This window comes from Octopus bimaculoides, chromosome 1, assembly GCF_046866305.1.
Source record: "Octopus bimaculoides isolate indiv1 chromosome 1, ASM4686630v1, whole genome shotgun sequence".
Classification (NCBI taxonomy): Eukaryota; Metazoa; Mollusca; class Cephalopoda; order Octopoda; family Octopodidae; genus Octopus; species Octopus bimaculoides.
Genome location: NC_142928.1, coordinates 164,651,164 through 164,678,329, shown reverse-complemented (window position 1 = coordinate 164,678,329; position 27,166 = coordinate 164,651,164). Strand labels below are relative to the sequence as shown.

The 27,166-nt window shown below is 35.1% G+C and overlaps 1 protein-coding gene across 9 annotated transcripts in view; it reads right to left on the bottom strand.

The window, feature by feature from the left end:
• The window catches only part of LOC106874217 (histone-lysine N-methyltransferase EZH2), a 180,982-nt gene that overhangs the window by 60,386 nt on the left and 93,430 nt on the right, over positions 1-27,166 (bottom strand). For all 9 annotated transcript variants that reach the window (XM_089362081.1, XM_089362088.1, XM_089362102.1 and 6 more), the window contains exon 3: positions 13,759-13,813. In XM_089362081.1, coding sequence (XP_089218207.1) covers positions 13,759-13,801 — 43 coding nt within the window. In that variant the 5' untranslated portion in view covers positions 13,802-13,813. The remainder of the gene's footprint in view (positions 1-13,758; positions 13,814-27,166) is intronic.

Below are 27,166 nucleotides of genomic sequence, written 5' to 3'. Positions count from 1 at the left end.
ATATAAAAATCAAATTCCAAACAGGTAAAGATCATTACCATGTCACATTTTTCATTATACTCCATTATTTGCAATAAAACTTAAAAATTGATTTTTATTGCATTTCTCTTTTGTAAACAGCAGAAATAATTAATTCTCAAGAAAATGTTAGAAACAGTTTTACAGCAAAAACTAGGTTTATACCACATGGAGATTCAAACTATGTATTACATATAACCAAATATGACGCATCCTTTTCTACCAAGACAATTCATTGTTTATATATATAAACAGAATAACATGCAGAAATCAATTTCCAGGAGAGAATCTATGAATTTTCTGGAGAGAGCAACAATGGTATTGTTGTGATTCCATGTAAACAGCATGACAGATGTCCGACAAAAGGGTTATTATTATTACTATGAAATAAATGCATTTAATGGTATTTGTATTTCTAAAAGTAACACAGTTACTAAAAGTGGCACAGTTTGAGTAGTTCGATATCTAACATGTTTTGCTGCAGCAGTGATTTTATAAAATTTCTATGCAGCATGCATAATCTTACACTGCTTTAATTCACATGCTCACGAGGAATATTTCACTCAAATTAGTTTATGAACAAACTAGAATGTTTTTATGAAGTGCTGCTGGAAATAGTAGCCAAATCTAAGTTAATTCACACTATATATACAGTTGTCCTAAAAAAAGGAAGGTACACTCACCAATGTATTCCTGGCCGCACATACACACATAAATTTTCTATATACATTGAACTGTAACAGTTGAAAACATCTGATATAAAACACAAAATGCTAGGTTGGCTCCTGTGCAGGTGGCACGTAAAAAAACACCATTTTGAGCGAGGCCGTTGCCAGTACCGTGTGACTGGCCCTCATGCCGGTGGCACGTAAAAGCACCCACTACACTCTCGGAGTGGTTGGCATTAGGAAGGGCATCCAGCTGTAGAAACTCTGCCAGATCAGATTGGAGCCTGGTGCAGCCATCCGGTTCACCAGTCCTCAGTCAAATCGTCCAACCCATGCTAGTATGGAAAGCGGATGTTAAACGGTGATGATGATGATATATATATATATACATACACACACACACATATATACAATTGTCCTCAAAATTATTCATACCCTTGTTAATTTTTGTGATGCAATGAATGTATTTTGTCAAGTTTGTTTGTGAGTTATATGTGACCAGCAAGTGAAAGAATAACAACAATACATAATTCAAGAAATTCTTCATTTCAGTGTTATTTTATTCATGGATTTTCAAAAAATGCCACCACCATCACCATCACTGTTTAATGCCCGCTCTCCATGCTAGCATGGGTTGGATGGTTTGGCTGTTCAAAATTATTCATGCTCTAGGTTTATTGAGTTTGATATCTTCTTTTAATAGTCAATAGCATAGCCTTTGTTTTTTTATGACTGCTTCTAGGTGATTCCTGTATATGTTCACAAGCTTCCTGCATGTCTCTTGTGAGATGTTGGCCCACTCTTCATTGGCGAAAGCCTCGAGCGGTGTCAGGTTGGTTGGTTTCCTAACCATTGCTCAGGTCTTCAAGTCTCACCACAAGTTCTCAATCGGATTCAGGTCAGAGTTTCTCAGCAGATTCATTCACGTTTTCATCAAGAATCCTGATGTAATCCTCTCTTCTCGTGATTCCATGGACTTTGACAAGGTTCCCTGTGCGACTGAAAGAGATGCATCCCCATAGCACTATGTTTCCACCACCATGCTTGACAGTGGGCACAAAGTTCTTTGGCTTGTATGCTTCTCCTTTCTTTCTCAAGACATATTCAGCACCCATGTGGCCAAATTAGCTCCAACTTCATCTCATCAGAGGTTATCTGAAGCAAGAGCCCAGCTTTTGGTCAACTATCCTGGCCTGATGAGACGAAGTTGGAGTTATTTGGCAATATGGATGCTGAATATGTCTTGAGGAAGAAAGGAGAAGAATACAAGCCAAAGAACTTTTGTGCCCACTGTCAAGCATGGTGGTGGAAACATAATGCTATGGAGATGCTTCTCTTCCAGTGGCACAGGGAACCATGTCAAAGTTCAAGGAATCATGAGAAAGGAGGATTACATCAGGATCCTTGATGAAAACGTGAAGGAATCTGCTGAGAAACTCCAACTTGGCCACAACTGGAAGTATCAGCAGGACAATGGTCTGAAACATACCATCAAGGTAGTGAAGAAATGGTCAGTAGACATCGCCTCGGTGAGGCCCAATGTACGAAGGTCTTGCCTCACCACCTCAGCCCAGGTCTTCCTGGGCCTACCTCTTCCACGGGTTCCCTCAACTGTTAGGGAGTGGCACTTTTTCACGCAGCTATCCTCATTCATTCTCACCACATGTCCAAACCAGCGCAATCGTCTCTCTTGCACACCACTACTGACGCTTCTTATGTTCAGCTTGAGAATAAGCAAACATTACATTCGACAGAGAAATCTAAATGTGAATGGGTCAAAGGATGAAAGGCAAAGCCAATCCTTGCCAACTCCATAAGAATGTGCAGTGAGGCAAGTAAATACTGCAAGGCATTTTGCCTGACTATCAATGATCCTGCCAGTCCATAAATAATAATAGTAATTTCTCTCTTAGGCACAAAGCCAGTTGTTGAAGAATAGGGATTTAGTTGATTATCCTGACTTATCTATATTACTAGCATTTTGTATTTATCAAAATCAGAGATTAAAAGAAAACAAACAATGTTAAATAATGTTTTAAAGATATGAGTGAATGAATCCCAATATTTTAAATCCGGGTTTGTCCCCGTTAACAGGGGTGGCTGGATCTACCTAACTCTTACAGCAACTGCTCTCACACCATCTCACCCAGTTTTAGGCATCCTCCCTCCTCAAGCCAACCCTCCCAATCTCCTCTTCCATCTGTCCCCTCCACATTTTCTTTGGTCGATCTCGCTTTCGCAGCTCATTCACTTTAAACTCAAGCACTCTCCTTAGAACCTACTCCTCATCCCTCCTCAACACATGTCCATACCATTGCACTCCATTCACCCTTGCCAGCTGTTCCACCGATTCCTCCAACCCTAGCATCCCTATTAAGTCCTCAACCTTCCTTTTATCCAATAGTTTCACACCACACATTTGGTCTCATCATTGCTCTCTCAGTCTTTCTCAAAATTTCCATTTCGCTTTCCCTCAGACACCATGTCTCACTCCCATACAGCATTGCAGATCTCACGCAACTCTGATAAACCCTTCCTTTCATCTTCAAGGAGAACCTTTTCCCATATAACAACGCACCACATTCCCTGAACTTTACCCAGCCAAGTCTTGCTCTTGTTGTCACAGCTGCTTCACATCCATCACTTAATCCACCCAATCTCGAAAATAGCAAAACTATCTCACCATTTTCACCCCATCACATAGCGTTTCCACTATATAATGTAGAAAAATGAAATAAAATTATTGTGATGGATTTAGTCATCTGCTTTACCATTTCTGCTAACTCTGTTAATTATTTCTAATTTTGGCACCACAAGGACAGTTTTTCTGGAGGAGGCCATGTAATCGTTTTAATGAAGCTTAGTATTTGACTAGTAATTTCTGAATCTATCTCAAAAGGATGTTAGCCTCCATTATGATTTGAACTAAGAACATAACAGAACATGAATGAAATACTGGTTCCAAATTTTGGCACAAGGCCAGCAATTTGGGGGAAGGGCTAAAACGAATATATTGACATCATTACTCAACTGGTATTTATTTTATCGACCCTGAAACGATGAAAGACAAAGTGGACCCCAGTGGAATTTGAACTCAGAATGTAAGGATGGATGAAATGCTGCTAAGCATTCTGCCCAGCATGCTAATGAGTCTGCCAGCTCACCACCTCTAGAATATAAATACTAATAATAGATCCAGTGTAATCTGATAAACCAGGTGTCTGTATCAGTGTGCTAAGTAAACCAGTGAGAAAACAGTGGACACAACATGAGTCAACAGTACACAGTATTTTATACTGTAAAGAACAAATATAGTGTGTGTTTGACGTTTTGGACAGTGGTCCATTGAGAGTTGGGAATGAGAACAATTATTTGTGGAAGGAAAAGAGAAAAAGACATGCTTAAATATTGTAAAGCATTTCATGTCTGGCAGTTTACTGTTTCTGCTGCCATACAATTCTTGACAAAAGTATAATAATAGTTAGTTAATATGAGCTTGCTAAAACTATTGATAAATTTCCTGTTTCCTAAATAACCAGAGGCATACAGAACATGAATTTTGGCTTCTATACAAATACGCAAAGACAAGAAAATATTAGTGAATCTTTAAAATATTGGAATTGGTCCTGACTCAGCTATTTTATCATCTTTTGATTGAAATATTTATTTTAATTTAATTATGAGTGTGAATGAAAGAGAGAAAATGGGAGCAAAGAATTAAATGAATTATACTGTGCAAAAGAAAACTATTAATGCCAAGAAAGCCTTTCATAAAAGAACTAGACAACATTATACAACCAGTTGATTCACAGTTAATCCAGCAGCAGTAATCTGACATCAATGTGTGCATGTTTTTGAAGTTGATTAACAATAATTTCCAACATTGACATACACAGTTATAAATGTTGGGGAATATTAAATTGACTACCAGTTTATGGCTGGTATTAATTTTATTGACAGAGAAGGTTTAATAGGAAAAATCAACCAATAGATGATTTCAATTGAGAATGTAAATAAATAGTGCAAAAATCTTTTGACAAATCACTCAATTGTTTCTGCTATTTTACTCTCAATATTAAATAGCAGGCATGGCTGTGTGGCACCTTGGGCAAGTGTCTTCTACTATAGCCCCAAGCCGACCAAAACCATGTGAGTGAATTTGGTAGACGGAAACTGAAAGAAGCCCATTGTATATGTATGTGTGTGTGTTACTGTCTCTTGGCCTTGACATTGTGTCATAGTTGTAAGAGAATGACACCTTCATGCAAATGGTGTCCATCCCTTATCTTCCATGAAAAATATGTCTGGTCATGGGGAAATATTACCTTACTTGGAAACAAGTGAAGGACTGGCAATAGGAAGGGCATTCAGCTATAGAAAAGCTGCTACAAGTTCTGTATGAACCATGTCAGCATGGAAAAGTGGGCATTAAAATGATGATGAGGGTGAGTTCTAACAATGATGCAAGGCTACAAATTACACAATGAGATACAGAAATTAATTCATAATTTATTATCGCTAATTGTTTTATCAAGTCTGAAAGTTCAAAAGACTAAGCATTTCCAACACATGAAATTTTATTCCATGTATATTATAAGATAGTTTAAAGATGATGGGGGATTAACATACACAAAATCAACTCCAATGTGATCGGAATACAAAATATGGGAGTCATAACTGAATGTTGCATAAGAATTTTGTCCTGCACTATTACTGTGTCTGCTATTCTGGTCTCTTGAAACGGATTAATAATTGTAATTATTTGTTTTGATTGAACATGACAAAGGCAAATTTGGATATAATCAATTGAATCAAGGCTAATTTGATCCCCCAGTGCAAATTGAATTGTGGTACCTAACTAGACATCCTGAATTAATCTTGCCTAATTCACTATTATTCACAATAAATTCCTTGCAACAATAACAGCCGAGATAATGAACAATTAATGATGATGATGACGATGATGATGATGACAACAACAATAACAATTTCTAACTTAGGCACAGGGCCAGACAATTCTCAAAGGAGGGTGTAGTTAATACACTAACTCCGATACTCAATAAAATAATGACCCAGAAGGATGAAAGACAAAGTTGGTTGTGATCAGGATTCAAATTCAGAACATCGAAGGATGTAGCTAAACACCACAAGGTAGTTTATCCCAACACTTTACTGATTCTGCCAACAAATAACAAAAATAACAATTTTCATACATCTGTACAGAAGAAGGTATTGGGACTACTACTACTACTACTACTACTACTACTACTACTACTACTACTACTACTACTACTACTACTACCATTTGTATGGTCTCATAATTCTAAGTCGTCCTGCATTCTCATTGGGTTGAACTTGTGAAAGGGTTCTTGATTTCTTGGTTTATGATGGTTTTGTTGTTTCCATTACACCATACTTTAATAGTATAATTGTCCTTCTTTGGGGTAATACTTAACAAAGGGTTTCTAGTTTTAGGAGGTTTTGTTGTGCACGCACGTACACACATACAGAGTCTGTCCAAAAAGAAACCAAACTTTTAAAATTGCATGCCAACCAGCCAATGGAGTGTACTCATGACTGCAGTACTGTATACAGGTGAGCTTGGCCTTCAGTCTAATAATAGCCACATCATGATATATCAGTCATTAATCTACAACATAGAATGTTTGTGTAGTTGGTAACTTGATACAAGTAGGACAATGGAGTAATGTATTTGGATGAAATACTGTTTCAGAGGAGAAGATTTCTACAGTGACGTTTCCAACATTGTATGCTAAAGTAACATAGAGAAAATTGTTTAAGCCAAATGCAATGTCAGGAGTGAGTGTTTCCAATCAGGATGGTGTTTGAGAGAGGCAGTACGAAAGAAGAGGCTTGAGACTTGGACAAACAAAACCTGGATGCTGCCTGCTTAGACAGCACATCTTATCTATGACTTTTTGGCAAAGCATGGGATGGCTCACCCCCCGACCCTCAGGAGCCTAAGCCTACTCTTAAGATTGGGCTTCTGCAGACTTTTGATACCCTGAAGGTTGCTGATTTCAGACAATAGAAGAAAGGTCAGAGAATTTTCTGAGAACTGCATACTATTGAAAATGCATTCCAAAACTGCAAAGAAAAGAAAAGGTGAGGAGCAGTACATCAGTAGTGGAGGGAACAATTTTGAAGGAGACATCATTTGCCATTACTCTAACGTTCACTTTTCTATGCTTGTGTGGGCCAAAATGAAATTCAGATTTCACAAGATTTTCTCTGAATGGATGTTCTTCCTGTTGTCAATCACCAACAGTTTCCAAACAAGGAAATTTTCTCTAATCCTTTGAACATGCACAGTACAATGCCTGGACATGCTTCCAAAGAAGATTGCAAGTGACCAACACCAGTAGTATAATGGTGAAGTTTGTTTACAGTTAGAGTACAATGTTAGGAGACAAGAAACCTTCAAACTCTCACACACCACACACATACATAGAAGACACTTGCCTAAGTGGGAAGGGACCTGAAATAGATGGTAATTGTTTTAAAAAAAATCTGGCTTCCTTTTTGACAGACTTCATCATTGTAATATCCACTCTTCCATGCTTGCATGGGTCAGACAGAGTTTATTGAGGCAGATTTTCTACGGTTGGATTCCCTTCCTGATGCAAACTCTTACCTGTCGGGTAACACTATCTGGGTAACCCAGACATTACTACAGAATATTGGAAATGAATGGTACTCATTTACAACAATCACACAATGTCAAGACAATGAGACAGACAAATACACATTGGGCTTCTTTCAGATTCTGTTTACCAAATCCGTTCACAAGGCTTTGGTCGGCTTGGTCTATAGCAGAAGACACCTGCCCAAGGTGCCACACAGTGGGACTGAACCGAAAACCACGTGGCTGGGAAGCAAACTTGTTTACCATATAGCCAAACCCATACCTATTGCATTGTCCTCATATACATCTATGCTTTAGATGTTTGAGGCAGCTGGTACTTCTCGTTTGCAATAACATTTTCACATCCTAACAGGAAACATATATGCCAGCAATGTGGTAGAAGCAAATTTGAAGAACAAATTTCAGTGATGTGGTAGGGCTATTAATAAAATAATAAACTATCTATACAAAATATGTTGTAGTTTGTTGTCAGTCAGATGTTATATAAGACACCTATCTATAACACTCTCTCTTCATGACCAGTTAATTAAATATGGACAGGTTTATTTCCTCAAATTAAGGCCATAAACCATTGAGAAAATATCTGGCAATTTATGGAATTTTTCAGGATATTAGTTTATTGCTTACATCAACGATTATCCAAGTGCAGCAAAAATAATGTTGCAGGTCAGACATTAACAATAATTAATTTGGAGGAAATGATAATAACTTGTCACCAATGCAAGATTCTTCACTTCTAACATACCATATCCAGTTCAATGCACACCACAGCATTATATGATAATTTTATAATATTCTAGAGAATAAATATATTGGGGTGAATGGTGATGAAGAATTTTACAAGAGAAGTGAGCAGGGAAATGACTAACATTCAAGCCTTTTCCAACACCACTTCCACTTTCAAGGTGAAGAAAGTGAGTAGGTACCCAGCAGGATTAAAAATAATACTTGTCAAAGTGCAAAATGTCTTATAGTGAAACCAACAGCCAACAATATTTGGAAAGAAAGCAGGTGCCATTAGATTGCTTTCCTACTGAAATGCACTTTGCTATGTACCTGCAGCAGCCTCTTTAGGTCTATGGATTATGAATAGATGAATAGATGGATTTGTGTATATCACAGTCATAGAATCAGTATCATGGAGAGAGATTAGATCATTAGTCAACTGAGATATAGATGCCTCACTATACGTTTTTAGACTTATGATGATGTGTTCATGTGACCTGCTTGTTTACTTTAAAATGTTGCACAACTCTGTATGAGCCCACAAGGAGCCTTTATGTGGTCATTTAAGCAGGTAGAAATAACTACCAAATCTCCTTCAAATCATACCCTCTGCATGCTGGAAAATGTCAATCAAGGTTGAGGGTGGAGAAGGATAGAAACAGAGATGCCCTTACTAGAGAATGTCTTTGATCGTAGGTCTACTCAATAACAAATTTGGGTTAAACCACAACAACACACCTGAGCATAAACAACATTTCCTGAATCTCACCTCATAAGAAGCAACTAAACATACTCCAAAAAATGGGATATTAGGTGATTCCAAGCTAAAAAAGAAAATAACTGCAAACCTCACCCTATTTCAACAACTTTTGTGATGTAACAACATAATCATAACAATGGTTTCCACCAGAGTTTATCCCAGTCTCCGAGTGACTAAGAGAAGATTCTCACTGAAAAAAAAAAAAAAATGTCTGTCCGCAACAGGGCTAACTGTCTCTGATATTCATTTTAATCTCAGTAAACTAAAGAAATGTGAAAGAGTCTTGTTTAAAGACACTACAGGCTACTCTGTCCCTGAATTGAACCCATGATCTTATGATCATGAGCCTAAACCACTAAACCACATGCCTTTGAATAAATTACTAAAAACATATATATCTGATGGCATACAAGACACATCCCCAACCCTACATGCTTAAATAAATTACCCTGGGGCCTATATGAAAAGTTGGGCTTCTCATAAGCTAATTTTGTCCCTGATGTTCATTACTATAAGTTAATTTAAACCCTTCTATTACTAAATTTCTGTGGAAATGCACTGCTTTCATTTCAACTAATTTTGAAAATAATGAAGAAATTAGTAAAATAACTTTGTCGTTATTAAGCTGGTGTTTGGAACATAAATTAGCATGAAATTTTGATGGAAAGCTTCAATTTAGATCAGCTTAAAATAGGAATTTGTATCATAGAACCAGGATTAGTTTTAGGCAGATTGACATCAAAAGGGTTAATCCAGACAGTCTCTTCTACCAAACCTGACTCCATAATAATAACATTTACTTATGCATGCTTTTTATAAAATGCATTATTCTGCTTTGATTTTTCTTGCAGGTTTTATCACAGTAATCATGCAGGCTATTTTCATTGTCGTGATGCCTTGCGTTTATGTTCAGCTGTACTGTTAACTTACATTTTATATACAGTAAATGTTTTTGTATTGTTTTGTAATGTACTGCTAGATCACTTTAAATATTACATACATTAATGCACTAGACACATTTTCTCATGAATATGCACTGTTGATAGTGAGGTGCATCTAACATGCCTGTGTGTCTTTATATCATCAAATACACTAAGTTGTATTACTAATCATTTATATTAATGATGGTTTGGACTTTATTTTCATTGAAGGGGGACACTCATTTGGAAAAGTGTCTCAAGTGTCTCTTCAATCACTGGCACTGTATAGTATCATCAGAAGAAAAGTATCTATTCAGATGAAAAAGTGTTCTTCTCTAATAAGTTTTCACATTTCTCTTCTATTGTCGTACTTTGTCCTCTCTCTTCTCTTTTACTTTTACAATGAGAACCTATTCTGTTACTAATTTTGCAAGTCATAACTTATCTTTTACCAAAAGTAGAAGATGCAGCCTTCCCTTTTTAATTTGTAATCAAACAATTATTTTCTTCTGAAGTTCCACACCATATATTATATGCAGCCTTTTAATCTAAAGACCACCTAACCATTCAAATTCTTTCACAGGTATTTTACCTCATGCTTGTTTCTCTAACAGCGTTTGAAATCAGGTTAAAAAAAAAAATCAATAAGCATGAGAATGCAGTTTGGTACTTTATTGGAGAGGAAGATACCCTTCAAAAGTATTCATAAAAAGAATTCTAAAATACAATTACAATTTTGAAACATTAATCTCAAATATCAAAAGAATCAGGTTTTCTTTAATATCATCTAATGGCAAAAGAATTAGATCACACAAAGCCCTTTAGCACCAGCTAATGGCAATGCCGTCAGATTTTACTTTAAATAATTCAATCTCAATAACTCTATTACGCTAATGCAGAAACCACATTATTGCATGATTAAGAATGAAAGACTTTCCAAATATTGGTGCTCACAAAAATATTCCAGGAATTCACTTTCAGGACAACTAGCTGGAAGAATTCACTTTCAGAACAATTAACACTAAGGAATCAATTTTTAACCACTTAACATTCAGATTACTCTGTTGTATGTAATGCTTATTTATTCACATTGTTTTGAATTAATTTTGCATTATTTCATAGCTTTGAAATTTCAATGTAGTGATTGCTTATTTCCGGAATGACATTGTAGGGAAGGTGTAGATCTGGCCAGTTTGAATATAAAACAGATAGAATATTTGGGCCTAGTGTGGCTGGTTTAAATACTAAAGGGTTAAAATTTAAAATCTTGATTTAATTCTCAATGAAGTTTGTCCCTATCAACAAGCACTAATAACGATCTGATAGATTCAAAGACTGTATTGTATCTCACCTAACACCAACCACTTTACAGTATATACAGAGTGCTTTTATGTACCACTGGCACAAGTGAGGTTGCCACAAAGCTTGTAAGACTATGAACCACAAGTGTGGTGCTGATTTTATGCTAGATGAGGGGGAAGAGCATGTTCCTGTTGCAGAGGAGCTACATGGCTACAACCATTTAGAAGAGAGGGTAAGCATAATCAGTAGGGGCCGCTAAGAAATGAGGCATCAAAATGGTCCTTCAATGTCCTAGGGGAGCAGAAGTGAACAGGGGCAGAGGAATTAGGAACGTGGGTGTAGAAAAATTTTCCTGAATAAAGTCTAAGGGGGATTAGTCAAAGTTCCTTTTCTTCAATGATATTGAAATAAATGGATGCATTTATGAAAAAAGACATTAAAGCAAGTCAAGAGGAAACTATCAATACAGTTGCTTGCCCTGCTAGAAACAGCAGCTGAATCTCTCCGAGACTGTGACCTACTATCTTTAAAAAAGCAAAAAAAAAAAAAAATCTTGTTGGACAATGTAGTTCTGGATATTCAGAAAGACAGGCTAGTCAAAGCTGGAATATCTTCAGCTGTTCGTTTGTTCAATAAGAACTTTGGTTCAAGTCAATTAGTTTCACACCTCAAAGCAATGATACTGATGGCAACAATGATGATGATGATGACAATGACAACAGTGTAAACAATAACAATTTAAAAAGAAATAAAGCAGTATTTGAAGGTCAGTAGATAAACAATGAAATTTGTAGTTGAAAACATTCAGTAGAACTAAACTATAACTGAGATGTCGGATATTTAGTTACAAATCTACACCAACTTTGGAAATATTCATTTGTTCTTGTTTTTCATGTTTCACACAATACTACCATTTTCTTTACATTTTTGTTTTTGTTTTTAAACAAAACTGATGTTATATCAAAAGGTAACTTAGCCGCTCAATAAATAGCATCATGATCATCATTTAACATCTGTTTATCATGATGGCATGGGTTGACCAATTTCACTGGAAATGGTAAATTAGAAGACCGCACCAATTCCTGCTGTCTACTTAGGGCATGGTTTCTACAGCTGAATGCCCATTCTAATGTATTAGATGCTTTTGACATAGCACCTCGTGCACTGGGTACTTTTGACATGATACTAGCAGCAATGAGGTCACTAAGTAACCTGCAAGACAAGACTCCTTCAGCTGGGGGTGGGAGTGGAGAGAGAGAGTAGTACTGAAGGACAGAAAAAAAAAAGTAGTCTTGCATTGCAAGTCTCCACTCGATAAATACAGATTGATAAAATATTGGTAATTTGCAGTGCTTGAGAAGACAAGTTAAACTAAGTGAAATCGTAGTTGTAGCCAATGCTGGGGACAGGTGAAAAACACCCAAGCTGGTGACACACAAAGGCACCCATGCAGGTGACACACAAAAGGCACAGAGTTGGTGACGTGTAAATGACACCCAGTACATTCTATGGAGTGGTTGGCATAAGGAAAGGTACCCAGCTGTAGAAACCAAGCCAAAACAGACTGGAGCCTGGTGCAGCTCCCTGGCTTACCAGTTCCAATCAAACTGCCTAACCCATGCCAGCATGGAAAATGGACATTAAATGATGATGATGATGATCTAAGATCTCCTCATCATCAACCCACTGGACATTGCTGTTATAGAGTCCCGGGACTCATAAAGCAGGTTACCTGGTTTCCATGACATATATTGACTGAGAACACAACATTCCCTTTGAATCGGACACCTTGGAGAAACATGAAATGAAGTGTTTTGCTCAAGAACATAATGCTCCACCTGATCCAGGAACCTAACCCACAATCTTGAGATTGTGAGTACAGCATCCTAACAACAAGGCCACACACTTTCACTAATATAAGTACAAGGGTTGATGTAACTGACAAACATCCTGTAAGACAGTGCCCAAGCCTGCAGCAGTCTAATGACTAAAGCAGTAAAAGATTTCAAAAGTATATGCACCTTAATTACAATTAAGTGTCATATTAACCCATTACCTCCCATAATTCTATTAACTGGAATTTTTTTAATGAAACTTTGATTTCTAGCATAAAACAGCTTTAGAAACACGCTGGAATGATCAAAATAACATTTTAAATAGAAATAAGCGAGATATTGGGTGAAAAATTAGCAAACCTCATTTGAATATCAGAGAAATATACCTAGTAGATATAGCAAAAAGGTTAGATAATTACGAAATTTGTAATTTTTAAGTGATCTCATATGGGATCACTGGTAGGTAGTGGGTTAAAGAAAATAATAACCAGCTACTTTATGATTGTTACACACACACAATAATGACAGTATAGAGAACCACCTCACACCTACCTGCCAGAATTTTTTCCTTTGTTTTAAAGAACTACCAAATGAATTAGTTGTTTATAGTAACCAGGATTTATGCTATAAACTAGACAGAATAAGAATAATTTTTATAATACTGTTTAATTGTCAATGGTATTTTTCCTTCTTAGAAAATTTTCATTTATTTTTTTTCATTTCTTCATTTTGATCACAAATTGCAATGTGTTAGTTTTGCAAAATAAAAGACAAAAATAAAAAGACAATATAAAAACAGACAATAAAAAAAAAAGGAGCAAAAAAAAAAGAAACAAGATTTTTTGTCAAGCTGATGACTTACTTTTGGTTTCATCCTGATTTGTAGGTTTTGATCTGTTCTCCATTATCTATAGAATCTGAAAAATAATTAAATAAAGGGCTGTATAGCAAATAAGGGCCAAATTACTGACTTAAAATGATAAAAAAAAAAGTTACTAATTAAAAATTCATTTAGAAATTTCCAGAAAAAAAAATTAATCACTAGGCACATTTCTATTAATAGGTGGGCTATCAGAATAAAGATTTATACATACATATTTTTGCCAAAATTGGTTATTTGATAAATTGTGGTTATTTTATCAATAAAAAGAAAAAAAAAAAAGTTATCAGTTTTAATAACTGCCAGCTGTTTTACACAAATTTTACTGTATAGAGTATACAATTCTTTGCTGTAGCTAAGTATATATATATATATATATATATATATATATATATATATATATATATATATATGCATATGTGTGTGCATATGGTTGATGTTAAGAAGGGCATCCAGCTGTAGAAACCCCTGCCAGATCAGACTGGTGCAGCCTCCTGGGTTGTCAGTCCTCAGTCAAACCGTCCAACCCATGCCAGCATGGAAAGCGGACATTAAACGATGATGATGATGATGATGATAATACATACATATATATATATATATATCTATATGATCTTTGTTCTCCATCATTATCAAAATTAGAAGAAGGAAAAAAACTTATCGAAACCATCTATTTAGTGAGTAAATAGATTTACCTGATGGTATATAAATTCAATTGTTTTTTCTAAATGGTAGGGATTAGAAATCAGAAAAGGAAGTTAAAATGGTTGGATGAAGATGAGATAAAATGCATGTTTAAATATGTATCATCATCATACTACATACACACACACACACGTATATATGTGTAATTTTTAAAAAAATAGCTTTGCCTAGTACCAAAAACACCATGGCTCTAAGTAAGAAAGAAAGAGAGAGAGAGAGAGAGAACGTGGGGAGGCTGACAGACAATGTTGGTGGTTAGAGTGTGAACTTCTTGACTTAGCACTTACTCATTAATACATGCCGAAATGCTTCCTGCCCCCTTACACCCAGGAAAGATAACCATTCAAGCTACAAATAAGTGATGTAATTGAAATAGATCCATCAGACAACAAAACCAGATTAAGATCTTGCTTTGCTCAGAACTTACTAAGTTACAATCATGCTGCCAGCTACAAAAAAAAAAAAGAAAAAAAAAAAAAAAAAAAAGAAAAAACTGTGTAGCAAATTGTACTGCAGGAAGTTAAACAGACAGAAACATAGTTAAGTTAGCGTTCACATATTTGATGAAGTGAGTAAAAAAAAAAAAGAAAACAAAAATTACTTATGTGGTGAGGAAAAGACATTAGCACAATGACAAGTATTATCTTTATCTTTTCACTTGTTCCAGTCACTGGACTGCGGCCATGCTGGAGCACTGCCTTGAGGGTTTTAGTTGAACTAACTCCTGTACTTATTTTCGAGTCTGGTAAGTTATTCTAACATTTTCTTATGCCTGACCACGAAGTTGGGATGTTTACATCCCAATACCAGTTGTTATATATATATATATATATATATATATATATATATATATATATATATATATATATTATTATCCTCGTTTAACGTCTGCTATATATATATATATATATATATATATATATATATATATATATTATTATCCTCGTTTAACGTCTGCTTTCCATGCTAGCATGGGTCGGACGATTTGACTGAGGACTGGTGGACCAGGTGGCTACACCAGGCTCCAATTCTGATTTGGCAGAGTTTCTACAGCTGGATGCTCTTCCTAATGCCAACCACTCCAAGATTATTTATATATATATATATATATATATATATATAAAATCATGTCATGGACTCTCCCATCGTTAGATGACAAATGAGCGTTCAGCAATTTCTTACTGAACAACCACACAGATGATTTGTTTATAGTGTTCACATAAGCGACATTACCTGTAAAGGTGCACCATGTCCCACATGTCGGCTGAGGAAATGATTGCAGAGCAGCGTGAAATGAAGTACTTTGCTCAAGAACTCGATACAATGCCCGGTCTGGGAATTAAACCCTGAATGGCTTAGCGGTTAGGGTGTTGTACTCACAATTGTAAGATTGTGGGCTTAATTCCCAGACCGGGCATTGTATTGAGTTCTTGAGCAAAGCACTTCATTTCACGTTGCTCTGCAATCATTTCCTCAGCCGACATGTGGGACATGGTGCACCTGTACAGGTAATGTCGCTTATGTGAACACTATAAACAAATCATCTGTGTGGTTGTTCAGTAAGAAATTGCTGAACATATATGTATGTATATATATATATATATATATATATATATATGTTTTCTGCAATAAATCGAGAAGCGGTGACGACTGACATTTCTGTAAATAATAATAATATTTATAAACTTAAAGCTTATAAGCGATCAACGTGTATTGACTAAAGAAAATAGTCTAATATTAGGGCAAACAAGCCCTCAAAGGGAAAAAGTGGGTTTCCTGTATGTATATGTGTGTGTGTATGCATGTATGTATTTGTGTGTGTGGATGTGTGTCTCTGTTTTGCCCCCCACCACCACCACCACCATCACTTGACAACCAATGCTGATGTGCTTACATCCCTGTAACTTAGTGATTCAGCAAAAGAGACTGAGAGAATAATTACCAGGCTTCAAAAAATAAGTAGCAGGGCTGATACATTCAAATAAAAATTCAAGGCGGTGACCCCCAGCATGGCTGCAGTCAAGTAAAAGATAAAAGATATATATATATATATATATATATATATATATATATAGAGAGAGAGAGAGAGAGAGAGGTTTCACACAGTTTCCATTTACAAAATTCGCCTACAAACTGAATCCAAAATCATATGGTTGCAAAGAGTGCTTCTTAACAACCACACAGCCATGTCTGTGCCTATATTAATCATTTCAGCAAGGAAGGAAGGAAGGAAGACACTTCTAGACATTCATTTACCGAAATGATTAAAATAATATTAGTTGCAACGCTAATGTTTTTGTCTTTTGTCATTACTACACAATTAGTTGTAATTAGAGTTTTAATGCTCCCTGCATTAAATATGTAGTATTAACTTACTAATTTTCATGTAGATGACATCTCTGAATAATTAACCTCAGTGATTAATACTTTAGACACAGCTGTTGACAACAAGAGTGGTTAATGATAAAATAACCAACAAGCTAAAGCACTTTTATCAAGAATAAGAAAGGAAAGTCATTATCTTCATCATCATCATCATCGTCATTATTTTAACATCCACTTTTCTATGCTCACATAGGTCGGATGGAATTGTTGAGGCAGATTTTCTAGAATTGGACACCTTTCTTGTCACCAAACTTCACCTGTAACCAAGAAAGGTAATATTTTTGCCATGGTTGGACATGTTCTTATTGAAGATCACAAATAAAGGACACTATTTGTATGATGGTGAGACTTGCTTGCAACAATCATACATCAAGACAAGGAGACACAAGCTCACACACACACACACACCAAACTTCTTTCAATTTCCATCTACCAAGTCCATTGATAAACCTTTAGTTGACCCAAGGTTATAATAGAAAACACTTGCTCAAGGTGCCATACAATGTGACTGAACCTGAAACCAAATTGGCTGAAAAACAAAATACTAAATAAATAAATAAGGCTGTAGTGGATATAAATTATGTAATAATGTTGTTAATTAGTTTCAGGCTATCCCTGATCAAGCAGACAGATCTATAATCAAAGACATTTTATTTATAACCAGCTCGTTCCTTTTGAAAATCCAGTGTGGCTTTCCTTTCCTTAAGACTGTAGGGTGTATTTTTGAAGGAAATTTAACTGCTATTCCTACCAGGTCAGGTATCTGAGTAGAGGCTGTTGATCCAATGAGCGATGCTTTTAATGAAGGGGTTGAATTAATAACACTTATATGATGCGTTATTGAAGATTCAGATAGGGGAAACAACCTTTTCCTAGTTCCTATCCAGTACAATTTCACATTACTAATGCCTAGTCATTCAAAATATCACGTTTCCTTACACCTTTTCTTGTAATCACTCACTTTTGATATCACTAATCACTGAAAATAAATAATAAATAAATGAAGAAAAAGTCAAACAATTATTCTTTATTTAGTTGGGAAGAATAAATAAAAACCCTTTGTTTTTTGGTTTTTAAAAAGTTTTATTTCACCAGTAAAAATATATGTTATCTTAAAAAACAAAATTGACAGAAACACAATCATTAAAGATTATAGCTAACAATTACAATAGAAGATATTTCTAGCAAAAATAATTAAATAAATGATGGCAATTATGAAGTTTCTGATGTTAATGATAATGATGATGATGATGATGATGATGATTATAAGAATGTAAAAATCACCAGCGACAGGTAATAAAATGGTGAAAGCCTGGTATTATCTATTTATTATCCTTTGCCATCTAGTAGTTTTAGAAGAGAATTAATTAGGTGCTAACATTGCATACTAAGGAGACAGGAAGTGAAGAGAAAAAAAGAAGTTTTTTTTAATCATCTCTCCAGAGTGGAGAGAACTTAATACTTTCATTATATCACTTCTCTTCTCATCTCTTTCTATCTTTCTCATTCAGTTGTCTGCAGCAGGAAAAAAAAAACAAAAAAAAACCCCACACACACATGTACACAAGTCATAGAAGAGCAAAATTTTAAATGCCAGAGAAATTCTTTGGAATAATTCCCATCTCTGAGCAAGTAGTTCCTTTGGCTTTTGAAACAAAAATGAACTGACATGTAAGAATTAGAAATTACCATGTAGAGTTTGTAGCTCAATATTTATTCCAACATGATGTACCTGAGAAAACTGTCAATAAAGAATATTGTTAATCCTTTAGTGTTCAAATTACTCTACCAAATGTAAAGCTTATTCATTCATAGTTTTGAATTAATCATGTGTTATCTCATAGTTTTGAGATTTCAATGATACTATTGTCTAATGTTAAGATGACATTACAGGGTAGGTGTGAGAAGTTAGACCTGGCTAGTTTGAACTTAAAACAGGAGACATATCTGAGCCAGATACGGCCAGTGTAAAAGCTAAGGGATTAAAGTAAATTATGAATTTCTACCAAAAATATTGGAGGTAGAATTGTTAAAAATGGCGAAGATATTTTATCTGGATACTTTACAAGCGATGCTTCCAAAATTTTGTTCATGATTCAGTCTTGTTGACATTCACTATACTGACTCCTCAGAAAGATAACAACACAAGCAATAAGGGGACCTCTAAATAGTCACTCGAACTGCTAGAAATAATGACAATAACCAAATCTCCCTGGAAAGACATACTGGATAATACTGTTCTGGATTATACTACGTCTGATTTTAAGTCAGATGATCATGGTTGGAATATTTTTCATCAGAGCTTTACTCAATTAGCTGCAATAAAGACATCTCCTTTAGAAAAATCATCTCGATGGCACAGCCATGTGGTTTCAGCATCATTGCGTGGCACCTTGTGTCTTCTACTATAGCTCAAGATCAGCCCCAATGCCTTGTTAGTGATCCAGTAGATGGAAACAGTACAGAAACTCTTTATGTTGCGTGTGTATCTTTGCAGCTGTGCTTGTTCCCACCACTGCTTGACATTTGGTGTTGGTTAGTTTATGTCCTGCTAACTTAGTGGTTCAACAAGAGATTGATAAAAATATCTATCAGGCTTTAAAAAAAACATAAGTACTAGGGTCAATTTGTTCAAACAAGTACAAAGTACAGGGGTATAAAATTAACTGAATCAATCCTAAAACCTAAGTGGCTGTGTGGTAAGTAGCTTGCTTACCAACCACATGGTTCCAGGTTCAGTCCCACTGCGTGGCACTTTGGGCAAGTGTCTTCTACTATAGCCTCAGGTCGACCAAAGCCTTGTGAGTGGATTTGGTAGACGGAAACTGAAAGAAGCCCATTGTATATATGTATATATATGTATGTGTGTGTATATGTTTGCGTGTCTGTGTTTGTCCCCCCCAACATCGCTTGACAACCGATGCTGGTGTGTTTATGTCCTCGTAACTTAGTGGTTCAGCAAAAGAGACTGATAGAATAAGTACTAAGCTTCCAAAGAATAAGTCCTGGGGTCGATTTGCTCGACTAAAGGTGGTGTTCCAGCATGGCCACAGTCAAATGACTGAAACAAGTAAAAGAGAGGAACAGTAACATTAATTTTGGAGGCAATAGCATTCTAGTAATTAACTCTTTCTTCACCCACAAGACAGTACCAAGTGGAGGACTGACAAATCTTGACCACCTGAACAGCATGATAGTCTTTCATATAACATACTCAGAAAAGCTAGGTATCTATAACCCACAGCTAGGTCAAGAATAAACTAATGAAGAATTCTGGCAGACCTAAATTATTATTCTGGCTTTTATTTCACTAACAAAATTTCAAGTAGACCAAATGGGTTAAAAAAATTTTTTTTTTAGTTAAGTCATTAACAGCAAGATGTTCAGGAAGAATAAGATGCAAAGATGACACAAAAGATATCCTTGCCTACCTAGAAGAGTTGCACATCTATAACTTACAGCAAGTGTTTGGTCAGATCAATGATGTGAAAGAAAATGATAGCATTCAAGCTGAGTATTGGTTAGCAACGGTACCCTCATTTTAAACACTAAACATTTTCTGAATTAAAAATCCAATAAAAGAAAATTTGAAAAAAAAAGAAAATGAATAAATAAATAAATAAAAAGATACTATCGCAACTTTAAAATATGTACTTAAAAACAAATCTATAAATTGACTATTTTAAAATCAATCAAATGGCATCACTAGATATGAAAAGGAAAGAAAACCACAAGGAAATAACCAAAGTTTATTTTCAAAAGATGTTAGAAAGGATAAAATTAACAAACAGAAGATTGATCTCCATTAACTAGTTTTAAGAGGAAAATGGAAAAGAAAAAATAAGAAAAAAACACGTAATTTAGAGGCAAACTGTTATTACAATAGTAAAATATCTTTAAATGTGTGTATGTGTAACTTGTTGACCATTAAAATGTTACTAGATTTAACAGTTGTTTCAGATGAAAAATATTATGCATAATGATACACAGATGGTAATAAAAAAAAAAACTGTGCTCTCTAAACTACTGACCATGTTATATTAGATGAAGGATAACAAATTAACAAACACATAAAAGAAATTTTTTTTTTAAAATGAAGAAAGCTACATTATGAACGATATTTAAGTGACCAATATCAAAATAGCATTCTTCTTATTCTTTTACTTGTTACAGTAATTTGATTGTGGCCATGCTGGAGCACTGCTTTAAGGGGTTTTAGTCGAAATCAACCTCAGGACTTATTCTTTGTAAGCCTAGTATTTATTCTATCGATCTTTTTTGCTGAACTATTAAGTTACAGAGACACAAACACACCAGCATTAGTTGTCAAGGTGGCAGGAGGACAAACACACACACACACACACATATATATATATATATATACGATGGGCTTCTTTCAGTTCTATATTTAAGAGATGAGGAATTATGTACATTATTTATATTTGATGGATATTTGTCCTCATCTTGTTTGTTGTTAACACGTTTCAGCTGATATACTCTCCAGCCTTTATCAGATGTCTTGGGGAAATTTCAAACCTAGTTCTCATTCCTAAGGTATTTTTCGATGTTGTTGTTGTTGTTATTATTATTATTATTATTATTATTATTATTATTATTATTCAGGTCACTGAGTTCAATTCTAAGCAGTGACCTGAATAACAACAGCAACAACATCGAAAAATACCTTAGGAATGAGAACCCAGGTTTGAAACTTCCCCAAGACACCTGATGAAGGCTGGAGAGTATATCAGCCGAAACATGTTAACAACAAAGATGAGGACAAATATCTGTTTGTTCATTTATTTTTACACTTGTTTTTCCATGCTAGCATGGGGTAGTGAATATCTATTATTATGGCATCGTTTTACAGCTGGACGCGTACCATATAGCTAGCCCTTAACCTTTTAGCGTTTAAACGGGTCATTTACACACTGAATGGCTATGGCAGTCCATCAGAATAAAATAGTAATCAAAGGGGTTTGTGGGTAAAAATGTGGTTGAGAATTACTGTTCTACATGGCTGCTTGATTAACTTGAAAGAGCAGCCAAATCTCCCGCAAATCCTACCATCATGAAAAAAAGAGGGTTCTGGATAATGTAACTATGGGTAAATGACGATCATATGTTTGTGTGATCAAGGCTGACTCAGGGTCAGAATTTTAAAAACAGACGGTGAGGGGTGTGCTAATTCTGTTTATTTGATAATGCTTATCATTAGTTTTGCCAGTGTAGGGATTATAACAATAATCTCCACATTAAACTGAGGAGATTTTTAAGAGAAAAATAAAATTTTATTTTATTCAGAATGAAAAGAAGTCCACCTCTTTTTAACTATTCAATAGCTTACTCATGACTGTTGCACAACATTAAAAAATTTTATGATATTATCCTGACATTATTATTCACTACCAGTATGAAAGTGAAAAGCATGATGAATAAAAAAAAATTTCCAAGTTTATATTTAGCCTATTACAATAGCGACTGAAAGCATTCTGGTGTATTATTATAGACATGCTCTATTTCTCTCCTCTAACATAATTATGTTGTGCAACAATCATGATCAAGTTTCTGAGCAAGTTATTGAACTGTTAAAATAGTACTGGATTTACCTTATTTCTATTTGTAAAATAAAAAAATAAAAAAAGGATAAATTTCAAAAATATTCATTAATATAATCATAATTTACATTTTCAAAGTCGTTATGCCTTGTTCAGTGGTACACATCTACAAGAGTTTCTTCACTGATGAATACCTAACTGCTCTTTCTTTGATCTCAATTTCTGGATAAGACATTACTATAATCTATAGATCATGAAATTTAAAATATGCTTTGTATTGCGTATATTGTAATTTGAAATTGGTGATCTTTCATTTTCTATACATATAACAGCAGACAACAAAGCAAAAGGAAAATAAATGCTTAACCACCATTACACAGTAAACCAGTTTCCATTTTGTAGAAAGAGCATCCATACATTCATGAGAATGATGCCAGGTAATTTCTTGTGAGTTAAGAAGAGGTTGTCTTAAAGTTCCAAGCATGGTACAACAATTTACTTTTAATGGAATTCCATGATTCTTCAATTCTGTTTGTGTGTAATGTTGCATCATTGGAAGAAATAAAAGGTTATGGTTTACACTGAAAATGATTTTGCAGTAGAATTCTCTCCATTTTGTTGTCAGCCATTATATGTACATAAAACTAAAGACTGCTTTAAAATTAATGAAATCGCATTTCTTAGTCAAGATACCACTGCAATCTTATATACATTATGATTTATTTAGTTAAAATTATTTAAAATTAACAAATATTATTTAAAATTACCAATATTTCCTTTTCTTTTAGTCTTAGTCACAGCAGGTGTGGCTGTGTGGTAAGAAGCTTGCTTCCCAACCACATGGTTCTGAGTTCAGTCCAACTGCATGGCACCTTGGGCAAGTGCCTTCTACTATAGCCTTGGGCTAACCAAAGCTTTGTGAGTGGATTTGGTAGACGGAAACTGAAAGAAGCCCATCAAGTATATATATATATATATATATATATATATATATATATATATGTATGTATAGATTTATGTGGGTGTGTGTCTGTGTTTGTCTCCCATCATCACTTGACAATCAATGTTGGTGAGCTTATGTCCCTGTAACTTAGCAGTTTGGCAAAAGAGACTAATAGAATAAGTACTAAGCTTACAAGGAATAAGTCCTAGGGTCAATTGTTTGACTAAGGTGGTGAACAAGCAGAATAAGAAAATGTATCAAATATTCTATATCATGTTTATAGTTATGTGGTTAAGAAACTTGTCTTGCAACCACATAGTCTTGGGTTTAATCCCACTGCAGCAAGTGTCTTCTGCTATAGCACTGGGCTAGTGCCTTGTGAGTGAATCTGGTAGACAGAAACCATGAGGTAGTTCATCATGTGTGTGTGTTTCTTCCCAACATCACTTGGCAAACGGTGTTCATTTCTTTACATCCCCATAACTTAGCAGTCTAACAAAAGGGACCGATACAATAAGTATGATGTTTAAAAAATAAGTACTGGGGTTTATTTGTTCAACTAAACCCTTTAAGGTGGTACCCCAGCATGGCTGCAATCCAACGACTGAAACAAGTAAAAGATAAATGCTATAATATAAAATGAAGTTCTGTTTTGTATTGTGTAGTATGTTTACTCAAAAGCTGTAGATAAATCACAAAGTGAAACATAAAATAACTAAAACTATGAAACACGATTCAATCTTTTTTTTTTCACATACCAGTAACAAAAAAATACTGCCAATTCTAAAAACACATACACACATTTGGATAATATTTTGTGAGTGAATATCAAAAACTGAGACAACAAAGTGAAAGGATAACAGCTACTTATTAGCTCCAATTTTTTGCTTTTAAGCTCTTATTCTTGACAAATTCAGCTCCTTTTGAACATTTTTCCTTTGGCAACACTGCGTGGTATTTACTGAGAGCTAAGCAGAGTAGGTCATTTAGGGTTGTCTTTAATATAGATATGGTGCTGTGCTAGCTAGTGACATTATTATCAACTACCAATTTTTTAGGTGGTTGTCTTTGTAGCTATATATGCCAGTATGCATAATCTCCTATAATCACTGTTTTAATATACGGTTGTTTTGAAGCTGGCTTGGGGTCATTTTCAATGGCCAGACAACTGAAGAGATGGCGGCGTGGGTTTCCACCCCAGCATCTGAAACTCGGAGTTTTATCAAGGCTACCGAATAAGTGTCACATATTTTCACAGATAAATTCCTTTATTTACATAATATCGAGGTCTCTTTCTTTCTTTTGTTGTCTTTTCTATCTATCTATCTATCTATCTATCTATCTATCTATATATATATATATATATATATATACACGCACACACACATACATACATATCCATGGTACTGAAATCTGCAGCATGCACTAATGCATATACACATGCCTACACACCAGAAAATGTTTGAGTGTGTAGAATGAATTGGTAATGACGCTATTGGTCTACACTAATATCAGCATAGTAAACACATATACATAATAGAAATCTCACACAAAAAGACAAATGACTTCAATGTAAGTGAAACATGTATGCAGTTCTCTACTGGTTACTGTAATCCTCATTGCTTCTAAAAGTCATACACTAAACATGAGCACCACTAAACATGAGCAACACTCACCTAGAGCCCTCACAGTCACTACAAACAAACAGCAGGCCTCATTATCACCAAAACTCTTTTGGCAAAAACACATCCTTAACATAGATATGACAGAATCCCACAGACCATCCCTTTTCTTCAGGGTCAGAAAATATTTCAGTTCATAACAACTGCTGATTTTCCACAAGGCTCAAATGAGGCCCAGAATAAAATATTGTCACCAGATCTAGGATGGTGCTATTGCTATACAAACTAATGTCTTGATCTGCTTCCAAAGAGGGGCTACTCAATCAGGATACACTCCAGCCTCTGACCCGCAGATTTGCTGTTTCCTTTTTCTGTCTATTGCATCATTGATAAAATGGCCTCTGTACCTCAGAACTAGTTGATCTTATATCCCCACTACACAGGCAACCCCAGCCCATTTTTTTGTCCCTCTCTCATTACTCTTGGCACAACCAACCCCATCAGCCGAACACCAACCATCTTTTCCCTTCAGAAACTAACGGTGTTGGCCTGCAAAGGTCATGGGCAATACGCCTTCTTTTAGACACAACAGCTAAAAAAAAAAAGAGAAAAAAAAACAATAAATAAAATAAAGATATGAAACCCAATGATGATATAGCAGTCAATGAACTTTTGGCAATGTCCACTCCTTTACTGCAAACCAAACAGAATGGTGTAAGAGGGGTAACAATAAAAACAACAAAGTGACTTGACCATATTCAAATCAATTTAAGATTTCTGATCTGTAAATGTTTCTCCTCAAAAGTCCCTCCACACACCATTCTGATTCTACCCTCCTGCTCCTCGTGTAAGTTTCCATCAACTCAGCTGCTGTTCATTAAATGCACTAAAAGCTATTTAAAGGATTCTGTATAGAAACAACGGTGACATTGATTTTCCTGTGTTCATGGTATTGATGAAACCAAAGACAAATAAAGGAGAAAAAATCTGTGTTGACACAACAGTTAATAATAACAACAACAACAACATACATCATACACTATGTAACTTATAAACTGACAGATAAGGACATTTTGTAGGCTTTACAGCATTGTCGGTTGTTTGATGACAATAAATGTTCCACTATTCATGTTCTACAGGCACTTATATAGATATGTATGCATGTATGTAGATTTTATGTGTGTGAGAGAGAGAGAGAGAGAGAGTACACTTGACATACACACACTATGTTACCATATGTCCACTCCACCCCAAGAACTCTTGAAGGTGGTGCCTCAGCATGGCCACAGTCCATTAATAAAACCAGTAAAAGAATAAGAAAATATATACACATACAAACAAACCCACGCATAAGGGCTATAATTATATAAATACATATATTCCAAAGCAGATGCATATATAAAATATCGAAATAATGATGGAAACAGCACAGGTCTTTATGTCTCTCTCTCTCTCTCACACACACACACACACACACACACACACACACACACACACACACACACACACACAATAGTTTAAAAAAACATGCACAAATACAATTTCTATGATTATTCACTGTTGTATCCAATTGGTTGAATAGGCTTAAGACAAATTCTTGAATCAAAATCATATCTGAAAGCCAGAATGGAAACTGTTTACTGTTTATAGTCATTATGTCACCAAAACACTAATGACATTTTAATTGTAATTCTCAAGAGGAACAGATAACAAGAGCCTTTGACAAATGTAAACAATCACAACTAAAGATTATCAAAGCTATTATCACAGTTAATCTCTTGCCAAAGCCAAATGAGAGCTGAAGCTTAAAGCACCACCACAAAAGCTTCCCAGACATCATATTCAATACTTTGCCGACATCATTCTTCACAACAACTAAGTCTCTCCGGAGTTCCATTCTACTCTTGTTTTTCCTATAAGAATTCAAAATAAATATTAATTTCATTCAATTATTCTCTATCTCCCAGTTCAGAAAGTGGTAGTGACGGGTGTGGTGGTGGTGGTTATCACCTTATCGGTTTGTAGGAAGCTTGAGGAGATTAACTAAAATTTAAAAAAGAACAAAAAAACCATACCACTAATTAAGGATAAGTTTACACTCTAATCGTCCCAGAATTCAAATGAATACAATTATTTCACTATCATCATCTTTGCTTTGATCTTCTGTCTTTAATTTC